This window comes from Pelecanus crispus, chromosome 7, assembly GCF_030463565.1.
Source record: "Pelecanus crispus isolate bPelCri1 chromosome 7, bPelCri1.pri, whole genome shotgun sequence".
NCBI lineage: Eukaryota > Metazoa > Chordata > Aves > Pelecaniformes > Pelecanidae > Pelecanus > Pelecanus crispus.
This window is the reverse complement of record NC_134649.1, coordinates 7,975,508-8,003,403: the sequence shown is the minus strand read 5'-3', so window position 1 is coordinate 8,003,403 and position 27,896 is coordinate 7,975,508. Positions and strand designations below refer to the sequence as shown.

General features: G+C 43.6%; 1 protein-coding gene across 2 annotated transcripts; it reads left to right on the top strand.

The window, feature by feature from the left end:
* The first annotated feature begins 492 nt into the window (after positions 1-492).
* Positions 493-27,110, top strand: SV2B (synaptic vesicle glycoprotein 2B). 2 transcript variants are annotated; one of them, XM_009485483.1, is made up of 12 exons: positions 493-1,009; positions 11,987-12,167; positions 12,779-12,930; positions 14,803-14,936; positions 15,698-15,787; positions 17,919-18,029; positions 19,168-19,256; positions 20,028-20,192; positions 22,806-22,939; positions 23,618-23,818; positions 25,826-25,985; positions 26,927-27,110. In XM_009485483.1, the coding sequence occupies exons 1-12, from the start codon at positions 493-495 to the stop codon at positions 27,108-27,110; spliced, it is 2,118 nt and encodes a 705-aa protein (XP_009483758.1). The 2 variants fall into 2 exon arrangements, with proteins under 2 accessions (XP_009483758.1, XP_075570133.1); XM_075714018.1 differs by lacking the exon at positions 23,618-23,818.
* Positions 27,111-27,896: the final 786 nt, after the last annotated feature.

Genomic DNA, 27,896 nt, shown 5'->3' with positions numbered 1-27,896 from the left:
ACACTCTGTTGCCATTTTTTTTCAATGGAAAAACATGTATGCAAAATGTTGGGCGTTAAAGTCAATGCATGTGTGCTTGCAAGCTTACTGCTGTCTCATTGCTATTGTTTTTTCTTCCTCAGGACATGACCTTCACCACCACAATGAATCAGGAAAAACCTGTCAAATCCTCCTAGCTCCCTGGCTGTGCAATTTGCTGTTCCCTTGCTGTTCACCAGACAGCGGCTCTTCCCACCCAAAGCACAGAAGAAGCCAGTAAGTCACAAATGGGAGCTGAAAAGTGAAGTGTTATCAAAAGCTGTGTGAGACTGTCAGAAAGAAACTTTATATAGTAATTCTCCTTCTGAGCCTGGGAAGCTGTGTATCCCATCAGTTCCAAAGAACAGAGAGAAGATATGTTCAAGTAACCAATACCAGAAATTGCACAAATCAATACATATATTACAGTATCTACACACAGTGATCTACAGCATTTAGAAATCTCCATTCAGAATGGATGATGGATATAGAAACACAAACCTCTATCAAGGGGGCAGGGAGGCAAACCACATCTCAGATGACTACAGGTACCAGGATGGTAACTATGAAGGGTATGCACCCAATGACGGCTACTATCGTGGCGGGGATGAGCCCGCTCATGAAGAAGATGCCCAGAGTGATGTTACAGAAGGCCATGATGAAGATGATGAGGTCTATGAGGGGGAATACCAAGGGATCCCACACCCAGATGACATTAAAGAAAAGCAGAAGAAGCGAGCTTCTGCTGTGGCTGATGAGTACAGAGACCGTGCTGACCTTATGGCAGAAAGGATGGAGGACGAGGAGCAACTTGCCCACCAGTATGAGAACATCATTGAGGAGTGTGGCCATGGACGCTTCCAGTGGACCCTCTTCTTTGTTTTAGGGTTGGCACTGATGGCAGATGGGGTGGAGGTCTTTGTGGTTGGATTTGTTCTTCCCAGTGCTGAGAAGGATATGTGTTTATCCAGTTCGAACAAAGGGATGCTAGGTAAGTGCCTCTTGCGAACAGCTCTTCTCATGCAGTAGACAGTAGCTAGAACACCTTTTTCTAGTGACCAGCTGATTTCAGGATCTTCTGATGACTCTCCTCTTGTGTTGTATGTCATGCATAGTCGTGGCTGGGTGGATCTTACTCAAGAGCGGTTTGCATGGTGCTGAGAAGGCAGCCACTCAAAAGCAGCAGAATTGCACCACATCTAAGCCCACCTTATGAATGTGTTGTGGCCCCAGTACTGGTCACTGCAGGCTGGATTTGAACAAGGCAGCTCACAGTCAGCAGGTCCACAGGGCAAAACCCATAGGGGTGTTCAGGGACAAATGAGTGAAAGGTTAAAGGTGGCTTTTCCTACTTGAGGACCCAGTGACTCAGATTTCAATCCTTTTAGAAACTAAATTGTAATCCAAAGTCCACAAAGCAGTACCATCCAAGTATGATAGTTATAAAAGGTGGGGGTCTGTTTGCTCTGGATCACTCTGTTGTTACATTGTGGGTGCTGATGCTGCCCTGCTCTCCAAAGTTTTCCACTTTGACCAGGTTCCCCTTTTCTTCAGCCTGAAGTCCCAACTGGAGGATCAGCTGTGCAGTTGGTTCCTTCTGCACACTAACTTCTCAGTCAGAGCACTTTGCTAATACATACTGGGTCAGAAGTAGCTTATGGAGGTTTCTTCTTAGATCCATGGAATACAACTGATGTGCTGCATGGGGATTAAAGGCTGAGGCTACTGGCAACATCCCTTTTGCATCACCGTTGACACCTCCCTGTGGTCAAAATATGAAGGCTTAGTGAGTGAGACTGGGTGGAAAGGTTTGGATGAACAATTTTTTCCCTTGCACATTATAAGCCAAAGACGGCAAAGTCTCCCAGATATCCAAGAATCAGAAAAGCATCCAGCACGGCCTGTAGTGAGAGCCAGCCATGCAATAATACAGCACATCTGGAAGGAAAATAAAGTAGCTCTTGGAAGAACTGCTTTAGGAGGGGGATAGTGTGTCTGGATGGACAGGTACCAGGGTTGCAGGGGGATCATCAGGGCCCGTAGTTCGTACATTCTGGCCCAGAAGCCCTGACTGATGCCAGGTAAATGCAGATTTTGGATTAGATCCCAGCCCTTGACTCAGTTGTATTTGCATTATTTTCATGTGACAAAGGTGATAGATAATTATCCTTAGACAGACCTCTCCTCTTGGTGTACTGATGTCCTAGACACTTTTCTCTTCTGTTTCTTCTTTTTTCTTCTCTGAACTTGAAGGTGTTTATTTCCATAGTTAGCTAGTTTTGTACTTAGTTTTGTGTCTTAAAGAGTTTGCTAACTTTTTTTGCTTCACAAACCACTTAAAAATTCTAGCTAGAAATATCTCAGGTCAGATATCTAAAAGCAAATTTTTCACAATTGGATCCTGATTTCAAAGGGACTTCTGAAATCACCAGGTCCCTATGGGACACCAGGCTAGGTGCCTTTCCAGTGATGAGACCTTTTATGAAAAGCAGGTCATTTATTTTGGTGACTACCTGAAGGCTGAAATCTTCTGAAACTCTGACCCCATAAATATCTATCTCCATAGAGCTCAAGCTCTGGCAGGCACCCGAGTAAGAAAACTTCAAATGTCACAAGAAAATCTATCTTTGAAGTATTTCTGGCCCAACCACAGGTAAAAATGAACAAGAAATCTCCCTAGAGAGCTTGTTCTGTTTTTTCCAGCTCAGTATTTGCAAGGCTGAAAGTTCAGGGTGTTCTGATAAGCTCTGAATAAGCAAGGAGACATTTGGGTCTGTATCCAACCCCAGCTCCAGCCTCCCGTGCATTAACCAAGCTAATCTGGAATTGCTAATTAGGGGAAGAGCACGCTTCTTGCTGCCTTTCCTGCCCACTTTTAAAGACAACTTTTGAGAACCTGGTTTTGGAGAACAATTTCCTCTGTCCTTAGCTTGTTTGTTTGGGGGATCTGCTCTCAAAGCTTGCATTCACACTATTTTGTGGCTTAAATATGAGGAACAAAAAGAATTTTCCTAAAACCAAGAAAAGTTGATTTATCTTAGTTTGAGGCAGAGAGAAAAGTGGGTATTTATGGTAGCACTTGGTTGTTACTGATTGGCATTGTACAGGAGGCAGGTCTCTGATTCAGTCCATCTTATTTGTTAACTACGCTTTTGTGTCTGCTGAATATATCTCTGCGGCAGGTTTTCTCTTGATCTGAGGTTTGTGAGATGACCCTTTGTGAAAATGAATTAAGCTTGGCTTAGAAAGCTTTAGATTGCAGAGCGGTGCACTGATACGAGTAATGAATACCCAAGGGCATCAAGAAATGAGAGTATGAGGAGGCTGGAGTGGTACAGGGCTGCTGGAGGGCGTAAGAGGGGAAGAGTGCAGATCTCTGGGTCTGGAGAGGAGGAGGAGAGCTTTCTGCCAAACTAAGGGCAGCAGCAGGGAGGTTTGGCAGGCAGCAGGGCAGTGCAGGGACATGAGGTTTGGGTGCAGAGCTGCCTCCAGCACAGCCTGATGTCCCAAGTACTGCCCATGCAAGAGGGTTTCATCCCTTTTCTGAGCAGCTGTGGGTACACAGCATGATGAGGACAACCAGGTATCAGCTCCTGAAGGGAAAGGCTGGGGAAGTGCTATTGATGGAAACAAGAACATAAGGTTCCTCAAAACCTTTTCTGGATTGGCTTCAGCACCCATCCACCAGCAACTAGAAGAAGATATCTCCTAACAAAGCTCAGAGCCTCCAACACATGGTCATTTCCCTCGAGGTTTCCATTCCCTCAACAGTCTATGGGTTGTGCTATTGCAAATTGATCTTGCTAATACTCAGGGTTCGGTGATACTTATGGGTTGACTTGGCACAATAATAGGTGGCAATCAAAGAGCTCTTCACCTCAATTTCTGCCTGATGTGCAGTGACGGTCTCGTAAGAGTGTGTCTGCACAGAATGAATGGAAGGCTGGTTAGAGACGGCACAGCTTTCCCTCAAATTACCATGAGGTTTTAGGGATGCAGGGTCATCATCCACACATGAGTTACTGCCCCTTACCTTATCCCCGTGTACCAGTAGATGTCTACAGACGAGCCCACGTTTACTCCCAAGTGACTGTCCATTTCAACACTTATTGCTAAGGAAACATAATCAGGTTATCCCAGATGGAGCTAAGGTTGCTTCCAGGCAGCTGCTAACATTTAAACACACGAGAAGGTCTCAACCATAACAAGAGAGGCCAGGAGGAAAAATAAAATGGGAAATAAATCAGTTAAGTAATCAAACTCTCACAGAAATCGGAAGGGACAAATAAGAGAGCTAAAATAGATGCCCCCTAGAGACCGACTTAGTGAAGTTCAGCTTCTGCTAAAAGGACATTAAATATACTGTATATTGCGTATTTTTCCTCCCTCGGAAAGCAAGCGTGGAAAAATATCAAGCAAATTATGGCCAAATTATGCAAAAATTACAAATAAACAGATGCCCACAGTGTTTCATGAAATGTGTGAAGTGAATATGACACATCTTAGAAAACGTTTACATTTTGTGCTGAAAATAAACATCTCACCATCAGATGCAAATTAACAGCTATTTTAGCCCTAAATATCCCTACTGGGACAAAACACATATTTGGAGTTTTTCTGTTATGTGAAATGCTATTTTGAAGATGATTGCAGGGGTACTAAAATTAAAAAAAAAAGAAACAACAACTGTGTATATTTTAGCAGTTTAATTTCATCACTTTTTAACACTGGTTGTTAAGAATAAGTTTAGTAACTTATGAAAACATTATTTTTACGTATTCATTTGATAAATGTGCTTTGCTGAGCTTTTACCAGCAGTAGTCATAATAATAATGTCTTAAGTTTACTGAAACAGAATATTCCTTTTCAGTATAATACATCTTGTGAGAAACAGAATTTTTTTTTATTCACTAAGGATAAATATATGAAGAGTCATAAAATTTGTATTTACTTATTTGCTGAAAGGCACACATTATCATTATTTGGAGAAATAGCAATTTATATCTTCAAGTGCTTTTAATCACCTCTCAGAGGACCAGATATTAAGTGTAGCGCAGTAAATACCCAGCAAGTATAAAAGATGATATCATAGTAATGTTTTAAACTTTTTTACATCCTGCATATAAAAAATGCCAGGCACAGTTAAAGCACCAGACTTCCCAGATCCCCAGGGCTGAAGTTGTGTTATCACCATTTCACAGTTCAGTAAACTGAGACAAGAAAATTTTTAAGGGCTTTGCCCATAACTGCAAAACAGCCACGCCGATGCTGAGAATAAAATCTGTCTTTCAGGCACACGGCTCCCATTTTCTTTTTATGATTTAATAATAATATTTTAAGGAGGATATCATCGTTCAGACTCTTAGCCTTGCAATGTTAGATTAAAAAATTAGAAAAAAAAGATCCTATTAGTAATTATGCAGTTATGTAGCAATTCAGGTTTGGCTGTGTGAGTCAGGTTAAATAGGCTGTGTGACAATCTCCCTGCTTTTACTTGTGTGAAGAGGATGTTTTGTTATCAGCTGAGATAAAATCTGGCCTCAGCTTCTCATTGACCTGAATTCACCCGATATGACAGTAAATCCTAATCCCCTCGGCAGAGCTCAGTGGCTTTTCTCCACTTCTGGTTTTTTCTGGATAAGTGCAGACTAGCCGTGGCTCCTTTGCTCTGCCGTGGCCCACGCTGCCGGTTTTGCACCTCCATGGCCACGGACCCACAGCACGGCAGCCGGCTAAGCCCTGGTGAGACCTGCCTGCGTCCACAGCCTGAGCATCAGGCACAAATTCCTGGCTGCAGATCGGCTCTTGGTCAGAAACGCTCCCACAGCCCAAGGAGCATCATCACCTCAAGCAGCAGGGACACGCTAGGGGAAAAAAAGGGCTTTTTTGATTTGGGAACACCCCGCACCTTGTGCAGGTCTGATATGGGGATGGCTGCATCCCCATTTATAAACAGTGCGAGAATTTCATCTGACGAGAGCCAGCACGAACAGGTTTTCGTTTAACAGCAAAGCGTTTGTTTGGCTTCCTCTGTTGAAAACTTTGCTTTAGCAGAGGGGTTGGGTGGGGGGAACCAGATGGTCCCATGAATATTGTAGTGATGGACAAGTCCCGTGGGGGGACTGTGAAGCCGGCTGAATGCAAACAGCCACCCACGCCGTGCTGGCAGCGCTCGCTGAAGTGTTTGGTGTGCGTTGCCTCGCCAGCGCTGCGTCAAAGCGCTCGTGGATTCACGCATCCACCTTTGGCTTCAATGTGCAGGATCCCCTCAGTCTCAGCAGCCAGATTCACCTGATATCCACCCCCAGATCTCTGAAAATGGAAAGCTGCCTTTCACAAGGGTGACCCGTTTCTCAGTGGCAGAGCCATTAGCTGTAGATGAAGTCTCTCTGCTGGTACTTAATCAACAAGTGCAATCAAGGAGATTCACAGGAGAAGTGCTGATAAGCCTACAAGGAAAAGCAGATAAGAAATTTCAGGAAGAAAGGGAACAAAGGCCACTCAGTTCATCCTCTGCTGAGACTGTCCCCTGTTCTGGGACATGCTGGCCGTCGCTAGAGTACAAGACAGTCAGGACTACCACTGGTTTACTCCTCTCTTTAAATTACTTACGCACGATCGGATCCCGTGCCTTGCGTCATCCATTCTCCAAATCGTCCAGACCTGACTCACAAAATGTTGTTTGTGTCCATAAAGTGCATCCATGTATAACAGATGCTACCCTAGGAAGGGTGTTTGGATTTTGTTTTTATTACAGTTTGAAATGCAAGATATATGAGGTCCTAACCCTTTTCTGTTGTCCACATGCCTTCCCCCTTCAAAAGCCTTCTCTTTTACTGTAAGGCTGTACTGGCAGTGGCTTGGGCTTTGAAGGCAGGTAGGAGCTGCCACGTTCCTGTGGTTACTGGTTCCGTGCAGACCTGGTAGCAGAGGTGAGACAACCCTGCACCTGGACCCAGGCAGCCTCCTCACCTTCCTGACAGCCCCAAGGACTCTGGGATTAATTATTCCCATTCAGCTAGGGTTTTTTTCTGCTCAAATTTTCCATTTATTCCCCAAGTCCTTGTCGTGATTTGAAAGGGATTATTTTCAGATGTGCCTCATTTTTAAGAACTTTAATCCCATTAACCACCAATGAAAGAAACTCGTGCTTGTGATGGAGATTTAAGTAAACCTTGAATTTTTTGTTTTCTTTCTGAAACCCTTACTTCTAAATATATTGAAATAGTAAAAAGACAGTTTAGCACACACATAGCCATTTACTGTATCCACCTTTCTTTATTCCTAGAAGTTCAGCTTTTAAGTCCACAATTCCTGTCTAACATGGAGCACACAACTTCAATAAAGGCTAATAAATTTCTTGGTGTGAAAATGCTCTATATGTTACCTCTTTTCTAGTGGGAATAAGCCCAGTCAGTGGTCACATATTTTCCTTGTAACTGCAACATTGGATGAGTCATAACCCAAAATTTATTCTTAGAATTTCTGGTCTTCGGTTTTCCAGAGATTTTATGGGAGGCTATTGCAGACTTTCCCACAGGCAGTCATTATACTCCAGTACTCGTGGAATAGTCTGCAAACAATGGCTTATTCAGAGTTGCCCTTAACGTTTCACCTAACCACTGCATGTGTTAATTGGGAAGGTGAGCACTCCCAGCACAGTCTAGGTCTGTGTGGTTTGAAGCCAAGGTTTGAAGTCAAGTTTCTGGTACAGACCATTGTAAAGTTGTAACGTAGAATATTTGGTGGACGGAAGTAACACAGCAAAAGAAATACCATTTAGTGATCACTTTTCTTGGTCTAATTCTCCTTACAATTTTAGTTTCCTTGATACGAGCTGGATCTGTTTCAAAGGTAACAACCATCACTGTGTTCTCCAGAAGACTGTCTCTCCTGCATGGAGACTTTATGAGTAACTATTGCACTCCTCCCTGAGTCCCTGCCACCTTATTGTCAATCCAGGACACAGCACTCTGCAAAGCCTGATCTTGTTCTGCACCTTGGGTCCCAAGAGCCCTCAGCTCACAGAGTGTTTTACAGCAGCTGCCCCAAAAGATTTAATGATATTGGCCAGAACATGCAGTCTTCCCAGAAGAGACCTCTCCATCATAATAAAGTGTCCTGCTGATTTTGTTTCAGCCCTGAAGTAAACATTTCTATCACCGGGATCCTTCCTCCCAGAAACCGGCCAAGCGGACAGTCTCTGGTCATCCCTGAGGTTTCCTTTACTACAAATTTTCATTGTTTTAAACTTCTAAGGGACAATGCACCCATTGGTTTATCACATACAATAACCAGTTAAAGCCACATTCTCTGAGTTTGTGATGTTAACAGCTCTGCTGTGTTTTATGTTGCTCACTGTTTGATGGATGCTGTGTTGCAGAGATATAGTTTTCCCTTCCATCACAAGTTTGAGCTTCTCAGTCAGAATCTGAAGGCGTTTGCCCACAAAAGCAGCTCCACTCCACTTCTTGATGCCCAGTTTCAAACACTGCCACACCCCATGCTAGGCCCACTCTTCCCCTGGCCAGAGAGCTGGCTGCCCTCCCGCCAGCCAGGGTACTCGGCTGCAATAAATCACCAGCTAGACGACAGTAACAACCTCCTCCACCTCCTTCTGACCTGGGACATTTTCTGTTATTAAGAGGATTTGGATGAACATCTGCCATCCAGGGATTTTCTCTGGGGAAAAAAAATACTAACTCTCGCAGATCATTTTTTCTTCCTCATCGGGGTCTGGCGGTGTGGGCTGAGCGGTGCTGTGAGCCGCTCGCAGGGTGCTGGCAGGGTTCACTGTCAGATGGGTGGCTGCAATGCGCCAGTGAGTAGGTACAGGGTGCATCATCACTTCCGTCTGCTGACTGCGATCAGAGCTGCTCCATTAAATGTAGCTCAGGAGCCAGCATAAAAGCATTAAGCCTTACAGCACTGCATTAAGATTCTGAAGATTTTGGACTGAACCTGGTTTTTGCCTCAGCTCTCCCTTATAATTTGCACTTCAGCAAACAAGCTGGAGACCAAAGTTAATAGAAAAAGAGATCCCAGATTCCCAGCTGTGTACGTATCTCCTTTGACTGCTGCAGATCAGTATCTGAAACCTTTATGCACCTTCAGATCACCTCACCAGGACAGCTCGGGGCAGGGAGTGTGGGTATTGATTGCACAGAGCCACACGCTTACGGTGGAGGTACAGTTGTACTGGCAAAATCCTGTGCCATGGTTCTGGTCCAAAGGCTGTTAAGAAGCAAGAACAGTGGTTTTGCCTTTGACACACAAAATCCCAATTGCCCATTAGACATCGTGTGGATAGAAAAGAAAGCAGAACCGTTCACAGAGAGGTGACCCCGCTGCCCTGCTATGGAACAGGAGAGATTTCAGAAGTCCATACTTTTCCACTTCTGATCAACGTGAGACAAGCACCATTCAAATGCTGCAGTGGCTCTCTGCTGCATAGCTTTTAATTTAGTAATGTATTTCAAATCAAGTGCAGGCATTCACAATCAAAAGAAAGATAGAATCATCTGCCAAATAACTCTGCATTAGTCCTTAGACAGCTTTACAGGATGGCATAGAACAGCCTTCAGCCATCAGACTGATCGTCTTGTTTAAACATTAATGAATTGCAAAAAAATTCATCGTCACCTTGTTTCCCAAGTGATGTGTTTGACAGAACAGGTCCTGGGGAAGATGTTGGCTCTCAAGAGAAGTCAACACGTGGTTCAAGGTGAGGATTGACCCTCCAAAGGGATGTTCTTCAGCCATGCCTGAAAAATGTTTCTTTTAGCTGCATTTCTTCAGTCAGTGAATAAGAATATTTCCTATTAAGGCAGTGTATGTACTTGCTCAGCATCCATTGCCTTCACTTGGGGCCAGGGATGCAGGGAACGCTGCTGCTTTTCTTGAGTTATAGTGTTTCCTTCAACCCCTGCTCTTGAACCTGACATGCCCCCAATCTCCAAGCATCTCCAAGCATCATTTTTTCCCTTCAAGAACACCCTGCACTGCAAGTTCTGCTTTTCGGCAAGCAGATATTCCTCCATTTTGACATAGTTCAGCTCCTCTGGGTCATATCCAGCCATGATCAGGCCCCATCAGGATCTCCACAGCAGGACTGTGCAGCCTATAGACATAGACTATAATCCTGATTATGGTGTCTGAGATGATACAGGAGGTGTTCTGGGAACAGCCTCTTGCATGTCTGTGCTCCCCAGGAAACACAGAAGTTGCCACCACTTTCTTCTGAAACATGGTGTTGGTGACACTGCTTCTACTCTGTGGACTACTAGCTTGCAGTAGACAGCTTTGAGACATATGCAGCTTAGTAACCAAGGAGCTGCCCATGCAGTAACAACGTGCTTGGATGTGCTGCCCCAAACTCTTCCATGTCAGCAGCTGGCAGGGCCATCAGAGCATGCTGTAAAGTCACCTGGTCACCAAGTGTTTTGGTCCTGCAGTGCTAAGGCAGAGACAGCCGTAGCCACACACAGCAAGCAAAGCGTGAAGGGCTTTGTCTTTTGCACTGTGAAACTCAGAGTAACTTCAGTAGCACAGATACACCTGCTGATAGTCTGTCTCCTTGCAGTCTTCCCTCATCCGGGCTTTTTCAGAGGTGCCTTGGAGACGTATGCTCCTGCCTGATCCGTTCCATCCTTACATCTTTCCTGGCCCAAAGGAATGAGCAGAGATTTGTTCACAGGCAAGCCTAAAACAAAGATCTGAAGCCCAGAGGCCAATACATCCTTCAAAGACCTGGAGCATGTGCTGCCAGCTGCTGGACTGATCAATTCCCAGATGTTATTCCTTAACAGCAGTGCAAATAATTTCATTCTACCTGATCAATGTTTCCAACCTTCCAGCACTGATTGGTATTAGATTTTAAATGCTTAATATCTGATCCTGCTGTCCTTTCATATCATAAGTCCTTCAGGCCTCAACAAGAATTTTGCCAGCAAAAGGACCATAGCTTGTGGTTATTCCTGGGAATATTCTTGCTCACTGAAGTCTCTACATCTGGAAAGTAGATAAAATAAGTGGAAAAAAAAAAATTCCTGGACCTGTGAGCATTATTAATTAGTGCTATTTACACTGGTACCCAGATAAAGGAAAAGGCAATATAACAGGTGGCCCTTCTGGTGGCCTTTTGAGGAACCCATGGTAGAAGGTCTAAGGAAGTCAAGTCAAAAAGAAGAACCCATTTTTCTTAACAATGTCAGAGTGATAACTCTTTAGAGCAAACTGTGAAGAAGCAAACTTTACCTGAAATATTTAGATTGAACTGCACTCTTTTCTGTATGTTATCCTTTAGTAAGATGCGAGATCTCGGCTTAGTAATGAAGGCAGTAGCTGTGCTACACAAGGTGAGTCTCGGTAACAGACTGATCCTTTCAGATAAAGCTAGCAGAGAGTGAAAGAGGTGATAAGTATATGCAAAGGAACCATGGGTAGGATAAGTAACCTGCGAAGAGATTTAGCCATGCTTTAGCAGCCTCTCTGCTCTCACAGCAGCCAGAGAGAGTCTTCTCCCTGCACATTCTCAGTCCCATTGCGCTCAGGAGGGTTAGCGGAGTTAAGGCATCAGACTTCTGTTGTATCGTTGGTGGCACATATCTGCGACACGTGTATCTTAAGCTGCTTATGCCTGGCCATTGCTTACGTGCAGGGGATATGTGAGCAGTGAGGTTGGGAAAGAAAGATATGGGTCTGGTCAAATGAGGGTATGACTATATTGCATGAAGCAATGCAGTAGGGAGCAATGCAAGCTCATGAGCAGAAGATGGGGAAATTAAGTTTCACCAATCAATAGTTTGTGGCACCTGAAATAGCTAATTTGGGGAGGACGGGGGTATCTCTATTGCACAGTGTACTCAGTCGACATCAGCTGCCATACGGGTGCTTTAAAACCTGCTTCTATATTACATACTAGTTCTACCCAGTTACCAAACTCACTGTCTCTCTGTCTCTATTCTAGGCTTGATAGTCTACTTAGGAATGATGGTGGGGGCTGTCATGCTGGGCGGCCTCGCTGATAAACTGGGAAGAAAGAAATGCCTCATCATATCACTTGCAATCAATGCTGCCTTCGCGTTCCTCTCCTCCTTTGTCCAGGGATACGGATTTTTCCTCTTCTGCCGCCTTATCTCGGGCCTCGGGTGGGTAACTGGTGAATCCGTCCCATGTCCCGGAGGAGTCCTGTCACAGCTTGGCAGTTTGGGTGTATGGGGTGGGAGAAGGAAGCCTGCTCCGGAGATGCATCTCTGGTACCAAGCCAGGATGGCATTGCTGTTTAGCACATGTGGTTGCCTTGCCTCACTCTTGACCCTTGAAGTGTTAGCAGTAAGCAAGTCTGGTCATTGACATTCTTCTGGCACTGCCTAAATTGTGCAGAAAGGTGAGAGAGACTGATAAATGCCCACCTTGTTTTACCGTCCTTACTGCCAGGGCCTCCAGTGAGACCCTCAGCAGTTCCCATCGCCTGCCTGTATTTTGCCTCCCTAAAACAAACAGAGAAGATGTTTAGGTGAAGAACAGGGCATTACACTGGCTTTATACAAACTGTACAGGAAATTCAGCTTTCAGAGCATGAGAAGGATCTTGTTTATCTTTGATGTCCAGCCAAAGAGAGATTTGCATGTTTCCTACAAGTCTCACTTTTGTGCAGCGTGTCTGTGAGCACGACCTTCCCTCTTTATACATGCAATTCTAACTACAAAGACATTGAAGATGACTCTTATTCTTCCTATGTGCTGTTTTATCTCCTCAGTATTGGGGGATCTCTCCCCATCGTGTTTGCCTATTTCTCTGAATTCCTATCTCGTGAGAAGAGGGGGGAACACCTGAGCTGGCTTTGCATGTTCTGGATGATCGGTGGCATTTTTGCTTCAGCAATGGCTTGGAGCATCATCCCACATTACGGTAACTGTTTTGTGCTATTGACTTTCAACAGCACCACATTCCTGCAACACTACACTACTCCAAAAGCCCGCACAGGTAACATTAGTCAGTCCTTACACATCCCAATATAAACACCACTGAAAATAATAGATACCTGAAGTGCACACAAAAGGTCTGATAAATTGACTGCATGATTGATTGACTGATACTAAGGCTGTAAATAGGATGGATGAGGGCTGCTTTGCATCAAAAGCTTCAAGTACACCCCTTGAATTATTCTGCCAGAGTCTGAGCTCTTAATCTAAATGTCAGTGTGTTCAGGGAAAACTGGACTGAGATTATATTGCAAAAAATGATCCAGTTATCAAAAATAAGTAACTTTAATCAGGGAATTACTGGGCGCTATGAGTGATAGCAGTTAGGACAGCACATGCTCTTTTCCTTAGCCAAGTGTCAACATTCTCAGGGCTGAGTATCCGGAGACACCTCTCCCCAGCATGCGATGGGCTGGAGTCAAATCTGACTTCACCTAATTGGGCTGAGGAGTGGAATGGGTTCCCTGCCCAGAGCTAGAAGTGGGAGAGGAAAAGTAGGTGGGTGGACTCTGAAACATATTCGCACTCTGAGGAGCAAAAATCTGCATGTCACGTGGTATTCCTCGTAACTCATGTATATCTTAGGAAAACATCAGAAGCAAATGTCTACTGGAAAAGATTAATTCCCTCAGTATTCAGTGACACCAGCTGCTTGCAAAATCCTGTTTGAGGAAAGTAGGACAGACCACAAAGACTATGAAGAAAAACATTAATATTTATCTATCTAGCAATTCCTTTTTACCGTGTTTAAAGTAACTCAGCATAAGGAAATGTTCATGCTTTTGATTGATGTGATGGAGACTGTTGGAACAAATAGGCAAACTTACTGCATAGTGGTGTCAGGTTGAAATAATTCTATTATCTGCAACCTCATTTGCTTTAAAAAGCCCTTATGTATTTACATTACATTTATTTTTCAGATGACTTTTTGGTGTTGTGTTTTTATAGTTTCTCTTTTTGATTTCCCATGTTCCCCTACTATTTTGGAACTTTGGGAAGTGAGTAGAACACCATGACTGACTCAGATGAGACCTCTGCAAAAGCCATTGCTTGATGATTTCCTTATTATGTGAATAAAAATGCTTATAGAAAAAAATTGAATTAAACATTCCTTCTGAGATTTGAGCCTAGGGAAAGTAAATGGAGCAATATAAGAATGATGCTGTACTTTCTAGTCCTTAGCAGGGGAATACCTGACCTGGTCAGACACCAGGAAAAAAGCAGGAGAGGGGGAATCTCAAATGCAGGATTAGGATCTTGATTATTCTAAGTCTCAATCCCAGCTCAGATTTTGTAGGTCTGGAAAAAAATAAATTTGCTTTCCTAGCTCACTTCCATAAAAAGTGAAGCACACGTGTGAGGTACAAGATGGAAAGGAGCTGTCTCTAATGTGCCTCTCAGATCAGAGACAATTTAACCTTTGTAAACTTTTTGTAACATCACTAAGCAGCAGTAAATTATGGCCCTGATTTCTCTACCCTTTCCCAGCCTTACTTGCCTACAGCTGCATGGAGCTGTTCTTAGCATTAGATGATTTCTAAACTCAAAGATAAAAGAAGGTTTTTAAAAGCCAGAGCCTGAGCAAGTATGTTCTATTTTCTGTACTGAATGTTAACTCACTTGCTGTTATCTACCGAGCATGCTATTGAGCCTCTAAGAGCCATCATTACTAAGAGTAGCAAACTTTCAACCTGTCCCCATGTCATACAGAGCTGTAAAGTTCGGAGCTGTGCTTTAGGAGAGAAGAACTCAGAATGCCTGGTCAGTATTTTTACTTTTTGGCTCTTGCTGTTTCCAGGCTGGGGGTTCAGTATGGGAACCAAGTACCACTTCCACAGCTGGAGAGTCTTTGTACTGGTCTGCTCTCTGCCCTGTATCGCCTCCCTGGTGGCACTGAAATTCATGCCTGAAAGCCCGCGTTTTTTGCTGGAGGTAAGATGATTCATCTGAACGTTACAGTCTCATATTAGCAAAGGATAGCTGGTCCCTAATGTGTCACCGTCTGTCTTTCTTTGTCCCATCAAACACACATAGCACAAGTTCAGAGGCAAAACCACTCCTACATGTCTACATTAGCTCCACAGATTGCTTAAAACCCAAAGGCTACAGACTATGGGGTCCAGCAATGATGGTTGGTGTTTCATTGCCAAATGTGGTGCAGAAAAAGATGGTGAGGGCTGGGAATTTTATAAGTCCAACAAAGGCATTTTGAAAACATCTCACAGTTTGGGCATGTAACTACTGAATCCTGGTGGAAGAGCAAAGGACAGAGTGCATTTTACTGAGTAAAATAGATAAACCTCAGAAATCTTAAGCAAGTGTTCTTTATTCCCATTTCACAGATGTGAAATGTGGCAATGCCTAGCTCAAGTTAGCCCTGCATGTCTTTAGCAGAGGTGGGATTAGACCCCAGGTCTCCTCATCCATCTCCTCTTCTTTCATCTGGTTCTAAAACTCTGTTCCTGACTCCTCTCCTGCCTCAGATGGTTTTAGGATAACTCCTTTCTTCAGCACAGAGATGCTGTGCTCTGTGAATACAAACTGTGCTTTTTAGCTCTTTGCGTTTAATGCAGCCAGTGCTGTATGTGTGCTTCTCCACTGTATCAGACCTCTAGAATTTATTTCTCTATGCTTTGGTAAATTACAGAGCTGGGAACTCCAACATTCATTTTTCTTTTCTTTGGTGTTTTCAGATAGGTAAACACGATGAAGCCTGGATGATCCTCAAGCAAGTTCATGACACCAACATGAGGGCCAAGGGTGAGCCAGAGAGGGTGTTTACGGTGAGTTTAACAAAGTCATCAGCATGTAAAAAGAAAGGTTGGACATACCTTCCTTGGTGCAGCATGGCACCAGTTTATTCCTCCTTGAGACTCTTTCAGCGTGACCTCCCCCAGCAATCAGAAAAAGGACTCTGAGATACATTTTGTGCATTTAATGTTAGATGCCAGTCTGTTTTTTCAAGAATTAGTCAATCCTGTGAATTGCAGTGAGTACTCTTCATTCCTGGTGTTACTCTATGGCTTATAGACCAGTGATTTCCCAATTACACAAACACTTAATTGGTCTGCTGTAAGAGACTAAAACCAAATAAGAGAGAGAATAGTCATGTGGGAGATCTGAGTCACTCCTTTCTCCATTCTGGCTTCTAATCAAACTCTGATTAAGCTTCATGCACCTTCTAATGAGCTTCCCAAACTCCACCTGCCTCATACCCAATCTTCAATCTCTCCAAGGGAAGGTGGGATGAGTGGCTATTACTTGTTAGTCTGCTGCTTGTTGTGAAAAAGGTCATACCAGTGGACTTCATTAACAGTAAATTCAGGTAAAAGGTGTATGCTGGGGTTAGTTGCAAATTACTGTAATTCAGTTGTAAACTCCCAGTGAGCCAGCCAGGGAATAGCTCTTGATTTATGCTTTTAAAGATGAGAGGACACATGCTTTTAAAGGATGGAGAAAAAGAGATATGGTTGTGTGTAAAATGTCTTTTTTTTAAGAAGAAGGAGAGCAAGGCTTCATGTTCAGAAGGGTTGTCATGAAACAGGGCCCCTCAGGAATGGTCCTTCAAGAAAATTAAAGATTAATATCAGTGGTACCAAGGGTTTGACTAATGTGAACCTTGATAGCAAGGATGAGAGAGACCGTCTCTCTAAATTGCTACTTGGCTTTACTGTAACACCAAGCTGGGCTGGCCAGTCCCACTGCGTGGCGTAGGAGAAAGAGGACTGAAACTCAAAAAAACAAAACAAAACAAAACCAACCAAAAAAACAAATCAAAGTAGGGCACTATGAGAGTCTGAGCTGAGTAGGAGAATGAAGGAGGAGCTGTACAGCACCCATTAGTCCTCATTACTCCACCCAACAGTGTCATGACTGCTACAGCATGAGCTGATCTCAGCATCACACTTCGAGGTATGGCATGCCGGCTGAATCAAGTTTTACTGACATCTGTTGGCACGGGTGGACGATCAGTGTGGCTGGTGTAGCACAAACTGTCAGATTTTGTGTTTTTCTGATAGGCCAGAAGTTGTCAGTTTGTGGTGAGTCAGCTGGTACCGGGACAGTTCCCAGATCTGACATTTAAGTGGTGCCAGCAAGAGGAACACAGAGACTGCACAGCCGAGCCAAGGTGCTCATTCATACTCAGAAATTTATTCAGTAAATTTTCACCTTTTTCTCCTGTTTACAAACATCATGGTTTCCTTGGATATGTCCTTTATTTAAAGTTACTGAGTAAATATTTTCTGGGGCCCATTTTTAAGGTTTCTTGAGCAGTCCAGTTCAGGTGTTTGGTGTTGAAAATTCAGACTGTGTTGGTGGAGCAAATTGATTGTGTTATGTGGGCTCACTTGATGACAGGATGCATTTTCAGATGTAAAGATTCCCATCTACACGTTCATTTGCCATAGAAGTCCTGCCAGTGGTACTTAAAAGGTGCTGAATGAGAAATATTCCTGACAGTTGTCTTTGAAGAAACAGATCCTGAGGGCACAGTTTGATGTGGATACAAGTGGCTGATCATGGAGATAATTTTTACTATAATTGCCTAGTCCTAATTTCTAGTGGGAGTCTAAGGGATAGAGAAATAAGGTAGTGCACAGGCACATTAGCCAATAAATGAAAGACTGAAGTGGATACGATGCACTGAAAATATTTCAGGGAAGGAGAGAGAGAGAAAAAAGGATGAAAGGATGGAGGAAAGGAAGAAAGGAGGGCAGACTTCTTTCTATAATAAAATATCTTGCTGTAATTAAATCAGCTCAATTGTTAGTGATAACATTTAAGGAAAAGATAGTAAGGGATATCAGGTGGAAACATTGCCCAGAAGACAGTGGAATTTAAAATCCACCCACCATCAATTCTGGAAACCTCAGTCCAATATTTTTTCCTCCTTTTTTTTTTTTTCTTTTCCAGGTTTCCTATATCAAAACTCCAAAGCAAGTAGATGAATTTATTGAAATCCAGAGCTCAACAGGGACCTGGTACCAGCGGTGGCTGGTCAGAATCACAACCACTTTCAAACAGGTAAAGAGAAGAAAAAACATCCCACAGGGGCTTTTGAGCTTTGGGCTCTAGTGCCTCACTGCTTCAGGTCATCATGTTTTGAAACCCTGACTCTCACTCCAAAAAATCTGCTGGTGTTTGCAAATGGCTGTAATATGATTGCACTTTCTATGCAGATGTGTGCATCTGCAAACTGCCAGGCCCCAAAATGCCCTTGTGAGTGTCACGATAGTCAGGCTGTGCTAATGGCAGAGCTTCCAGGATGAGCCACAGCCCCACACACTTGACTCTCCTTCTGGGCAGATAAATATTGATTCCCTCTCCCCCAAGCCTAAGTGAATTTACCACCTGCAGTGGATTCAGAAGAGTGTTTGCTCCTTGCTCCTGCTGAGACTGAGTTTCTAACGTTATATTGTCTCTTCAGCTAATTTAACTTTTCACTCATGCTATGCTGCTTACCTGTGCCCATGCAGAACTTTATGGAAAATCTTGCCAGATCTTCCAGTCTAGGAAGATGAGCTTAAAGTAAAGGAGAGTCTTTCTTAATTAATAGAAATGCAGATGCTATACTATTACTGTATTTATGTAGCAAGTTAAAAGCATGAGGAGTTATGTCCCCTCATGTTCCTGACTATTTCCCGGCAGCAGGTCAAGAAGAGCAGATCTTGGTCTCCTTTCTGCTCTGCTTGGTTTCATCCCTACTTGAGTTCATCTTAGCCCTCCTAAAGTGCCACCTGTGTTTGGCTTTTTGCTCTTCAGTGAGCTTTGGACCTCAGTTTGAAAGCACCCCTGACACCGTACATATATTTGAAAAGACAAAATTGTCAGAGGGTCTGAGAACAGGCACATATCCACATTTACTGATAAAACCTGAGAGACACACTGCATCATCCCAGCCCAGTCCTAGTCATGCACTCCAGCTCATTACGGAGAGTTCAGATCAAATACCCTGGCACATAGCTGAATAAGTGATCTTTTTGTAAGCCATTTATTTCAATAAATATAATTTTGAACAAACACTGAATATAAGCCACACATCTGACCTTCCCCCCAGTGAGCCCTTTTTACTGACGTTAAATTTATGATGCACTCAGAAATTAATCTGTCAAGTACCTGCTAGCATTTCCTTGCAGCTAATTCCTTCTTGTGGGATTTGTAGGTCTGGGACAACGTGCTATATTGTTTAACAGCCCAGTACAGGATGAACACACTGATGCTGGCTGTGGTTTGGTTTACAATGGCCTTAAGGTAGGGTATTTTAACCTTTTCAGGAAACTAGAGGGCCCTCAGAGTTTGAATAATTATTTACACATTTAAATAAACTATTACAGAATTAATCCTGGCTTTATTTTAAAGAGTCTTTGTGTACTAAGCCTTACTCTCCTACAAACTACTGATCAACCTGATTGCTTGTATGAGAGTACAAGGTGCTTTGAGAATTTGACAATTCTCAGGACTTGAGAACTGGTCACTAGGGCAGTAGTATATTGACTTTCTCACCTCTAGGTATTTCATTTGACCTTGTCCATACAAAAAACCCACAACCCTACCTGATTCTCAGCTGTTCCTTAGTCTAGATAAAAACTATTCAGGTGAGCCTAAATCTTTACCTACAGGTAGAGTTTGTCTAACTCTCACTTAAACCTCACACTTGCAGAAATCTGGCCTCGGGGGGAGTTTCCAAATTTCTTGCTACTCTGCTGGTCTCTTGGACAGCAAGGATATACATTGCTGTATTTCCCAGCCAAGGAGTCAATGTCACTAAAACTTAAATGAAATGTCCCACTTTAAGTGAACAAAAATGGATCAACATGCTTCTGAGAGCAGCTGGGTGTTTAGAGTAGGGAGACACTTTGTTCAGTCCTGTGTCAGAGCTGAGCAAGAATTTGTATCAGAAATGCATTTGCATTAGGAATTGAACAAGTTTACAAGTTAGGAAGTAGATAATTGGAAAAGCACTGTGATATTTGCAGTGCCAGGATCTTGCATCCCTAATGTATTTCTCCCATCCTGCTACAGTTACTATGGCCTTATTGTCTGGTTCCCTGATATGATCCGGTATCTCCAAGAAGAGGCATATGAATCCCGAGTGAAGATCTTTAATGAGGAAGAAGTGTCACACTTCACCTTTAATTTCACCCTGGAAAACCAGATCCATAGAAACGGGCAATACAGAAATGATAAGTAAGTGAACAGAATTTGGTTCAATGCATGCAAGCTGAAATACATTTCTAGAAAGCTTCCCTCCACCACCACTTTTCTACCAACTTGAAAATCTCTGCTGTTCTTTTGGACACTCAGTCTATATAACTCAAATCCCAAAGGCAGTTTTCCACAGACCAAATATCCTTTCTCTCCTGCTTTTCACACACTCTGCCTCAGCCACTCGTATCTCCAGACCCAAGGGGATGCATGTGAGGAGTCCTGCTTCCAGCAGCCCCTTGCTGGGAGCAGGGCAGTGGGCGCCCACCTGGCTGTGCTGGGCAGCTCTGGATGCAGAGGTGACTTCCCTTTCCTTAGCACACACTGACATCTACTGGTCCTGGGCAGCAGAGACCATCACTTGTAATGAAACTGCTCTGCTGCTGCCTTTCCAAAATAAAAAAGCTATTTTCCCTTGAAGTCCTCTATATGACGTACCCCGGTCTCCATCCTGCAGCCCATTAGTGCGAGCTGTGTCGTGGCCAGTTGTACTGATGTGCTTCTGCCACTCCAGCCGGCATCTCCCCACAGAATGAGTGTGTCCCCTTCTCTCGTCGTGCTTTGAAGTCAGTGAAGTTACTCTAGCAGAACATCAGTGCTTTCCTCCCTTTCTTCTCCTGTTTGGGCTGGGCCTGGTGGTTTTTCTTCTGCATCCAGCCTGGACCACAATCACTCTATGTTCCACAGCAACATAAATGCTACTGATTTGTAGCAGGCCATTATTACTTTTCTAAATCCCAACAAAGTAGGTGTAAAAATACCTCTATGTAAATTCTGTGGAGATCCTATTGCCCCAGATAGACTAGACAGGGTATTGCTCCAGCTGCCTTGCACTATGTGGGGAGGTCTCACTGGACATTCAATGTTACACAAAACACTCATTGTTTTAATCTTCACAGGTGAAACTACACCTCATTGCCCAGCCAGGTTGTTCCTCTCCCCTCAGAAACTATTTGTCTCCATTTTCTTGGTATATACCTGATAGACATTGGTGGGGGACTCCAGTATGTGCCCCCCATGTCCTTCCAGAGACCTCCTCTGCTGTAAGGAGCTGTGCTTGATGATGCAAACCTAGCCCCATAATTCCTATTCCCCTTGCCTACAGAGCAGCCAAACAAAGTCTGGTGAAAAGTGGATGGTGGTCAAATTTAGGGACTGGGGACCCTTATCTTATGCCTAGAGGAGATGCACAGTTTTCACTAACTTCATTGAGAACTGAGGATGCTCAGCACCTTGCAGGATGGAGACATAAAACTGTGATGTACATCACTATTCTCCTGCCTTGATCGTCTCCAATTCAGTAACCCAAAACCTGATCAAACTACATTCCAGTAATACCCAGAGTATATCACAATATGATTTATAGCTGCATTTTCCCTTCAGCACTTGGTTGTGAGTTAAAACTCCATTGAACACCAGGCCACTGCTATATGACTTTTAAATGTGGATGTTAAGAAAGCAAACTGAAGGAAAAGAGCTTCTAACAGCCTTTGGGAGTAAATATATCGCAGACTATTACTGAGCAAATGCAGAACAGCTTAAGTTTTGCTGTAATCTGTAAGACCTTCTACATGGAGCAAAAGACTTGAATAGTCTTCTTGTGGTGTTTTGAGCATTAATAATATCTGTTAGTAGCTTCAGTTAAAAAGCCCTGCAGTGCTCATTTAATGGTGTAAATAGCCATCATGCACAACTGTGTTGTAAGTGCTCAATTCAATTAAGTTTCTGGGTATATGTTAGAAGGCTTTTTATTTGGTGACAGTTGTGGCTGCCTTAACTACAGCAATAATGCTTGCTCTTAATAGCTCCTTACATCTTCCAAACATGCCTGTACATTAACTAATACATCTTCTCAATGTCCCTGCAAAATTTCACAGGTAAATCAATATTGTGTCATCCTTCGGGCAGGCAGGTCAGACACGTCAAGCTTCCCATCAGAGGAGAAATCAATCACCTGACACAGTTGATTATTTTTAGTGTAATCTGTTTTCATTACATGATAAGCAATAGTCCTCAAACAGAGGTGGTTACAAGCATAACTCAGATAATCTCCCCACTCTCTCTAGAAACTCTATTGCATTTTTGCTTAAAAAAATCACTTTGAGTTTAAACAACTGTCAGAAGCCTTTCACCAAATAGCTCAATGGGCTCCTGATAATGTCTGTTTGCATTTATGCTGGAGGAAGGGGCAGAATAAGGAAGGCAGCAAGGTCAGCTCACAAAGAAAATGCCATGCACTGAGTGAAATGATGTCTTCTTCAGATGGACCAGTACTGAAAGTGAGAGGATTTGTGTCCACTCAGCCTTAGAAGTACGCTTTCTTAGATGTGACTATTTTCAGGAATAGAAAAACTGCCAGAAATTCTAAAAGGTCCATATCTCTTAAAAAAAACCTCTTCAAAACTGTCTTTCCTACTAAAATGCAAAATATGTAAGCATGGCGTTGGAAGGACAGTTATGCATTCAAGAAACACCTTTTCTGTAAACAACCCTAGAAACTGCCATTAGTGCTCTGTCTCTTGAAACAGTCATTACATGCTACGTAGTGAGAAAATACCTTAAAGCACAGAGTGAGTTCTGTTTCCTGCCCCACAGATTTATTGGCATGAAATTCAAGGAAGTGAGATTTGAGGATTCACTATTTGAAGAATGCCACTTTGAAGATGTGACATCCAGCGAGACCTTCTTCGAAAACTGCACCATCATCTCTACTGTCTTTTTGAACACTGGTAATGGGATTCCTGCATAGGTCTCATCTCTGTAATTAGAAACTATTTTATTAGATTCTGGGAGAAAGGTTGATAGGGATCTGTGTGTTTGCGTGTGTGCTGGGTAATGAGAGTGATGATGGAAAAAAGAGGGTGATGAGTTTGGAAGGAGGCGTCAGGTTGTTTTTAACCACATGGTTTCTGGTGCCATTGGCTGCTGCACAGGAAATGCAAAAGTCTGTGCTCAGACCTTGGCAGGTTAAAGTAATGGCAAAATGCCTAGCAGTTTAACAGCTCGATTCAACAATTTTGGCTTAAAACATAATTTTAACCAACCTGTGGCTGATGATCATGAGCAGTAAAATATTCATTATTTTATCCTGAAAAAGCTTTTCATTTCTGCTCTAATAGAGCACAAACCATAAATGCCATGAAAGCAAGGGCGTGCACTGGCCCATCCTTGTGGCATGGGGATACTAGTCCAGGTGACTCCACAGATAGGAGTGCATGATCTTGGCATCCACCAGGTGCCAAGCATGCAGCTATAGTTTGCCACTAAAATAAAATCTCCCTGGCCATTTCCGTTTGATGAGGAGCTCCTCTCAGATCTTTGATTTGGTTTTGATCCTGACTCCTGTTCCTGATGTATGAAGGGAGATCAGCCAAGCAAGATCAAGACTTTGCGTCTTTCCCTCACAGATCTCTACAAACACAAATTCATCAACTGCAGGCTCATAAACAGCACATTTCTGAAGGAGAAGGAAGGCTGTCACCTGGACTTCGAGGAGGACAATGATTTCCTGATCTACCTGGTCAGCTTCCTGGGCAGCCTGTCTGTGCTGCCGGGCAACATCATCTCTGCGTTACTCATGGACAAAATAGGGAGGATAAAGATGATCGGTGAGTGGGGACGATGGCTGAATCAGAATCAGGGTCAGAGCTGAGGCTGGACCTCTTAGTGCTGTTGAGTTGATGCTGATGTCCATAGCACTCTGTATAAATAAACAAACACTTTGCTTGTAGCAACGAATATTCACAAAGATTATTTGATGCAGCTGTTTGACAGCCCAGGAGTTCCCTCTTTTGGTTTTCTGATTTTCAAATGATTTTACAAACAGCTTCAGCATGCATATGGTAGATTAACTGATGATGTCACAGCCAAGCAAGATGCCACCCTTTAATGTTATGGGAATAAGTTATCACCTTAGAAGCTTTGTGATTACTTTGGGAATTTCTGGTGTTGCTTCCTCCAGGATTCAGACCTTGCTCTTCAGGTACTATGGGAATCATGCCTCAAGGGACAGCCAAATGAGTTTAATAAAATCAGGGATATGACTCGGGGATAAGGGATGACTTACTCTCTTGAGCTCACCTATCTCCCTCTTCTGAGAACAGAGGGAAGTTTAGTCAGCTTAGCCTTGCCATCAGACAGGTTAAGGTGAGCAAGATGACCCCACTGATGTGTCAGGAATGTATGGTGGTAGGGGTAAATGAGTGTTCATGTAGTCAATTTGGAAAACACCCAAACAAATCAGAGGGTCTGTGGGAAATAAATAAAGCTGGATGAGAATCAGACTGTCCGCCTTGCAAACATGTCAGCATTTCAACATCTTCATCTGGAATTGAGATGACAGCTGGAATCCTAAATGCTTATTTCTTCTGCAGAATGAAAAGTACAGGACAAAAATTAGTAACGACATGCAGAAATATTTCACTACAGAATTTTCAATTGAAACAGCCTTCTGGCATCCCACCTGTATCACTCTGTTGAACATATTATTTCTGGTCATCTTAACTTGAAAACTGAATTTCACTTTTGCGTTATGTGCCTTGCTGGGAGTTCAGTCCAGTTTTATCATGTTCCACCAAACCCTCTCCTGTGCCAAATGTCAGATCTCCTGGTGCACACACGGTGACCCTAATGCTGCACTGTACTACTTCAGCAGAGGGAATATCCACACCGCACAGTGGAGGATGTAGTTTGGCCAGGTACCATGGAAGAGAAGTGGATATGGAGTCCTGCAAGGCAGCTTTTCATAGGCAGGACACCACAGTGGCCAAATGCAATATAATGTCCAAAATTAAGCATTTTATTTCCAGTTCAGCATCCAAATTATTTCAGATAGTGTTAAAATGATTCAAAAAACCCCAAAGAAACAAAAAATTTGTTTGGTTTCCCGGTCGTAAATGGAGGTATTTCAGCAACAACAGAACTTTCCAGTGAAATATACTTTGATTTTGCAAAAATTGCATCTTTCAGGTGAAAATTCCCAATGGGGTAGAACGCAGCGATGTAGCCATTAATATTTCTGAATCTGAACTGTGCCTAACTGAGCATGAATGCTCTCACTTTCTCCCTCAGTGGTGTTCATAAAATTATGGCTCCTGTGCAAATGTGCCATGAAATCTAATGATGTTCTTATAATTAAAAGAGACCTCAAGTGCTTCGTACAATTGACTGTAAATTATCCTAATTGAGACTAGAAATGTGTCAAGTGATTTCAATACGATATGAAATGCACCAGCTCTTCACTCAAAACTCAAGCTGAAAAACCTTCACAATGATTCTTCCTCCTCATTGACTTTCATGTTTACTTGCCTCTGCTCTTCCTGGGTCCATCTGGATGTCTGAGATGCTGGAAACCCGCCTGGAAAAGCCTGTCTTCAGAGTCTCCATAGAGCAGGACTATCAGTCAGATCAGATGGTCATTGAGAACATTTTCAGGCTGGTTTCCAGCATCAGAGAATGACAGACAGGCAGCATCAAGGTATTTTTGGATTCTGGCAGATATAATTCATGGGGTGAAATGCCATCACTTGAAAGCCAGCTTTATCAGCAAATGTGTTTGCTCAGCTGTGGACCCGAGAAACTGGTGCCAACAATTTTCTCTTGGTTTCCCCCTGTAGGCGGCTCAATGTTGATCTCGGCAGTGTGCTGCTTCTTTCTCTTTTTTGGCAAGAGCGAGTCGGCAATGATCGGCTGGCAGTGCCTGTTTTGCGGAGCCAGCATTGCCGCCTGGAATGCCCTGGATGTGATCACTGTGGAGCTCTACCCCACTGACAAAAGGTGTTCAGAGTTTTCTTTGTTTTAGTCTCCAACCTCTGACTTTGGCCTCTCAGTTCCTGATGGAAAAATTCACTCTAGATACATGTAGATGGGGGAGGTGTATTTTTATTATTTTCACCAGTCCCTGAGGGCTGGGTAGTCCTGCAGCTATACTGGATCAGCACAGACATAATTCTGCATGCATGGTGGCTTGTATGCAGGGAGTTGCATGGGCGTATGGAAATTACGGGCAGATAAAATACGGAGTCTGTCATTTCCATGGATGTGCATAGAGGTCTGGCCTTTCAGATGGTATCCCCCAGTCTCTTGTCTAGCTATGGCTCATCATGATGCCAGCCTTCCCCTCCACAACCTGGAGACAACCATGTGCACAGAATGTTCTGGGAGATGAGGCAGCACAGGAAACTTTGGGGGAATGTGCTGCAGGTGAAATCTTTCCTTGCCACATCATTATAAGCCTTTTTTACCTTTTTCAGGCTGTTGAGGGGAGCCAGAAGGAAAGGAGAAGGACTGTGCTTTGAAGGTGGCATGCTTTTAGCTGCTGGGTGAAGCAGGATTTGGAGGAGAGCCCTGGTTGTTTCTCTGGTGACAACCCACTCCAGCCAGTGTTTGGAAGGGCTTTGGCAAGTTCTAGAGCAGGTTGTGTCCTGCTGTCTTTGGGAAGGGCAAAGGCTGTCATTGTGGGCCACTCTAGGGCTAGGGAGAAGCTGAGATGAAAAGGAGAAATGAGTACACACAGACATTCTCCTCATTCACACAGACATGCAAAACAGCAACATCTATTTATCTATTTATTTATTCTGCCTGGCTTTACTTGCTAGAAGCGTGGCCTGGGCAACATAAGAGCATTCACAAAATTATCCATTCAGATCTCTGTAGAGAGCCTCCTTACGCCAGGAACCTCCCTCCTAACCATTGCTTTCTGCTTTTCTTCCCCACAGGGCAACAGCCTTTGGCATCCTCAATGGGCTTTGCAAGTTTGGTGCCATCCTGGGAAACTCAATCTTTGCCTCCTTTGTAGGGATAACCGAGGTGGTTCCCATCCTTCTGGCTTCCTCTGCTCTGGTTGGAGGTGGCCTGCTCGCTTTGCGCCTGCCAGAGACTCGAGAACAGGTCCTGATGTGAGCAACTGAGGCCAGGGTGGTTGGGGGGCAGATGTAGAAGAAGAACAAAAAAGAGCCATGTTTGGAAAAATCGAAATGTCCATTTCTACACTGTTCTGTTGATACCTCAAAGAGAAAGGGCGGAGGGAAAGAAGAGCCCAAAGGGATACAAATGAAACCCCTAGTTTCTGACCCTTTTACAGCCACAACTGGTGCATGCAGCTACCACGCACCCCTTGCAGAGCTTGGGTTTAACCTTGCCTACACTGGGAGTCTACCCTGTCCCTCTCCATCCCAGTGTAACGGCACAGGACGCAAACAGTGGCTTTGTGCATGTGTGCGCCTGCATGGGCGTGAGCGTGTCCGATGGGAGAACAGATCCTGACCCCCTTATGCCTTTGCCGAGCTGCAAGATACTGCCTGCCTCGCCCAGCACTACTTGGCAATTCATATCAGCTGTGCTCAGACACGAAGGGCATCCAAAGGGGAGGCAGGTAACAAACCTACTGTAGATGAGCTCCAGCAATAGGGACAAGAGCTACAAATGTGACTAGTGACCCTAGCTGTCTTGGTTTTGGGGTTGCCACTTGAACCGCCTGAAAGAGTGAGAGAGTCCTGATTTCTGAAGGATATGAGGGTGGGTGCTTGGCTCTTTCAGAAGAATCAGGGTTTCAAAGCCCTTTATGGTCTTCACTTGGGCATAGAATCACTAGGCACCTTCTTGGTCTGGGAGAGAAATATATACATAATTTTTATATATATATATGTATTTACACATACTTGCAAACGTACATACACATATTGAAGT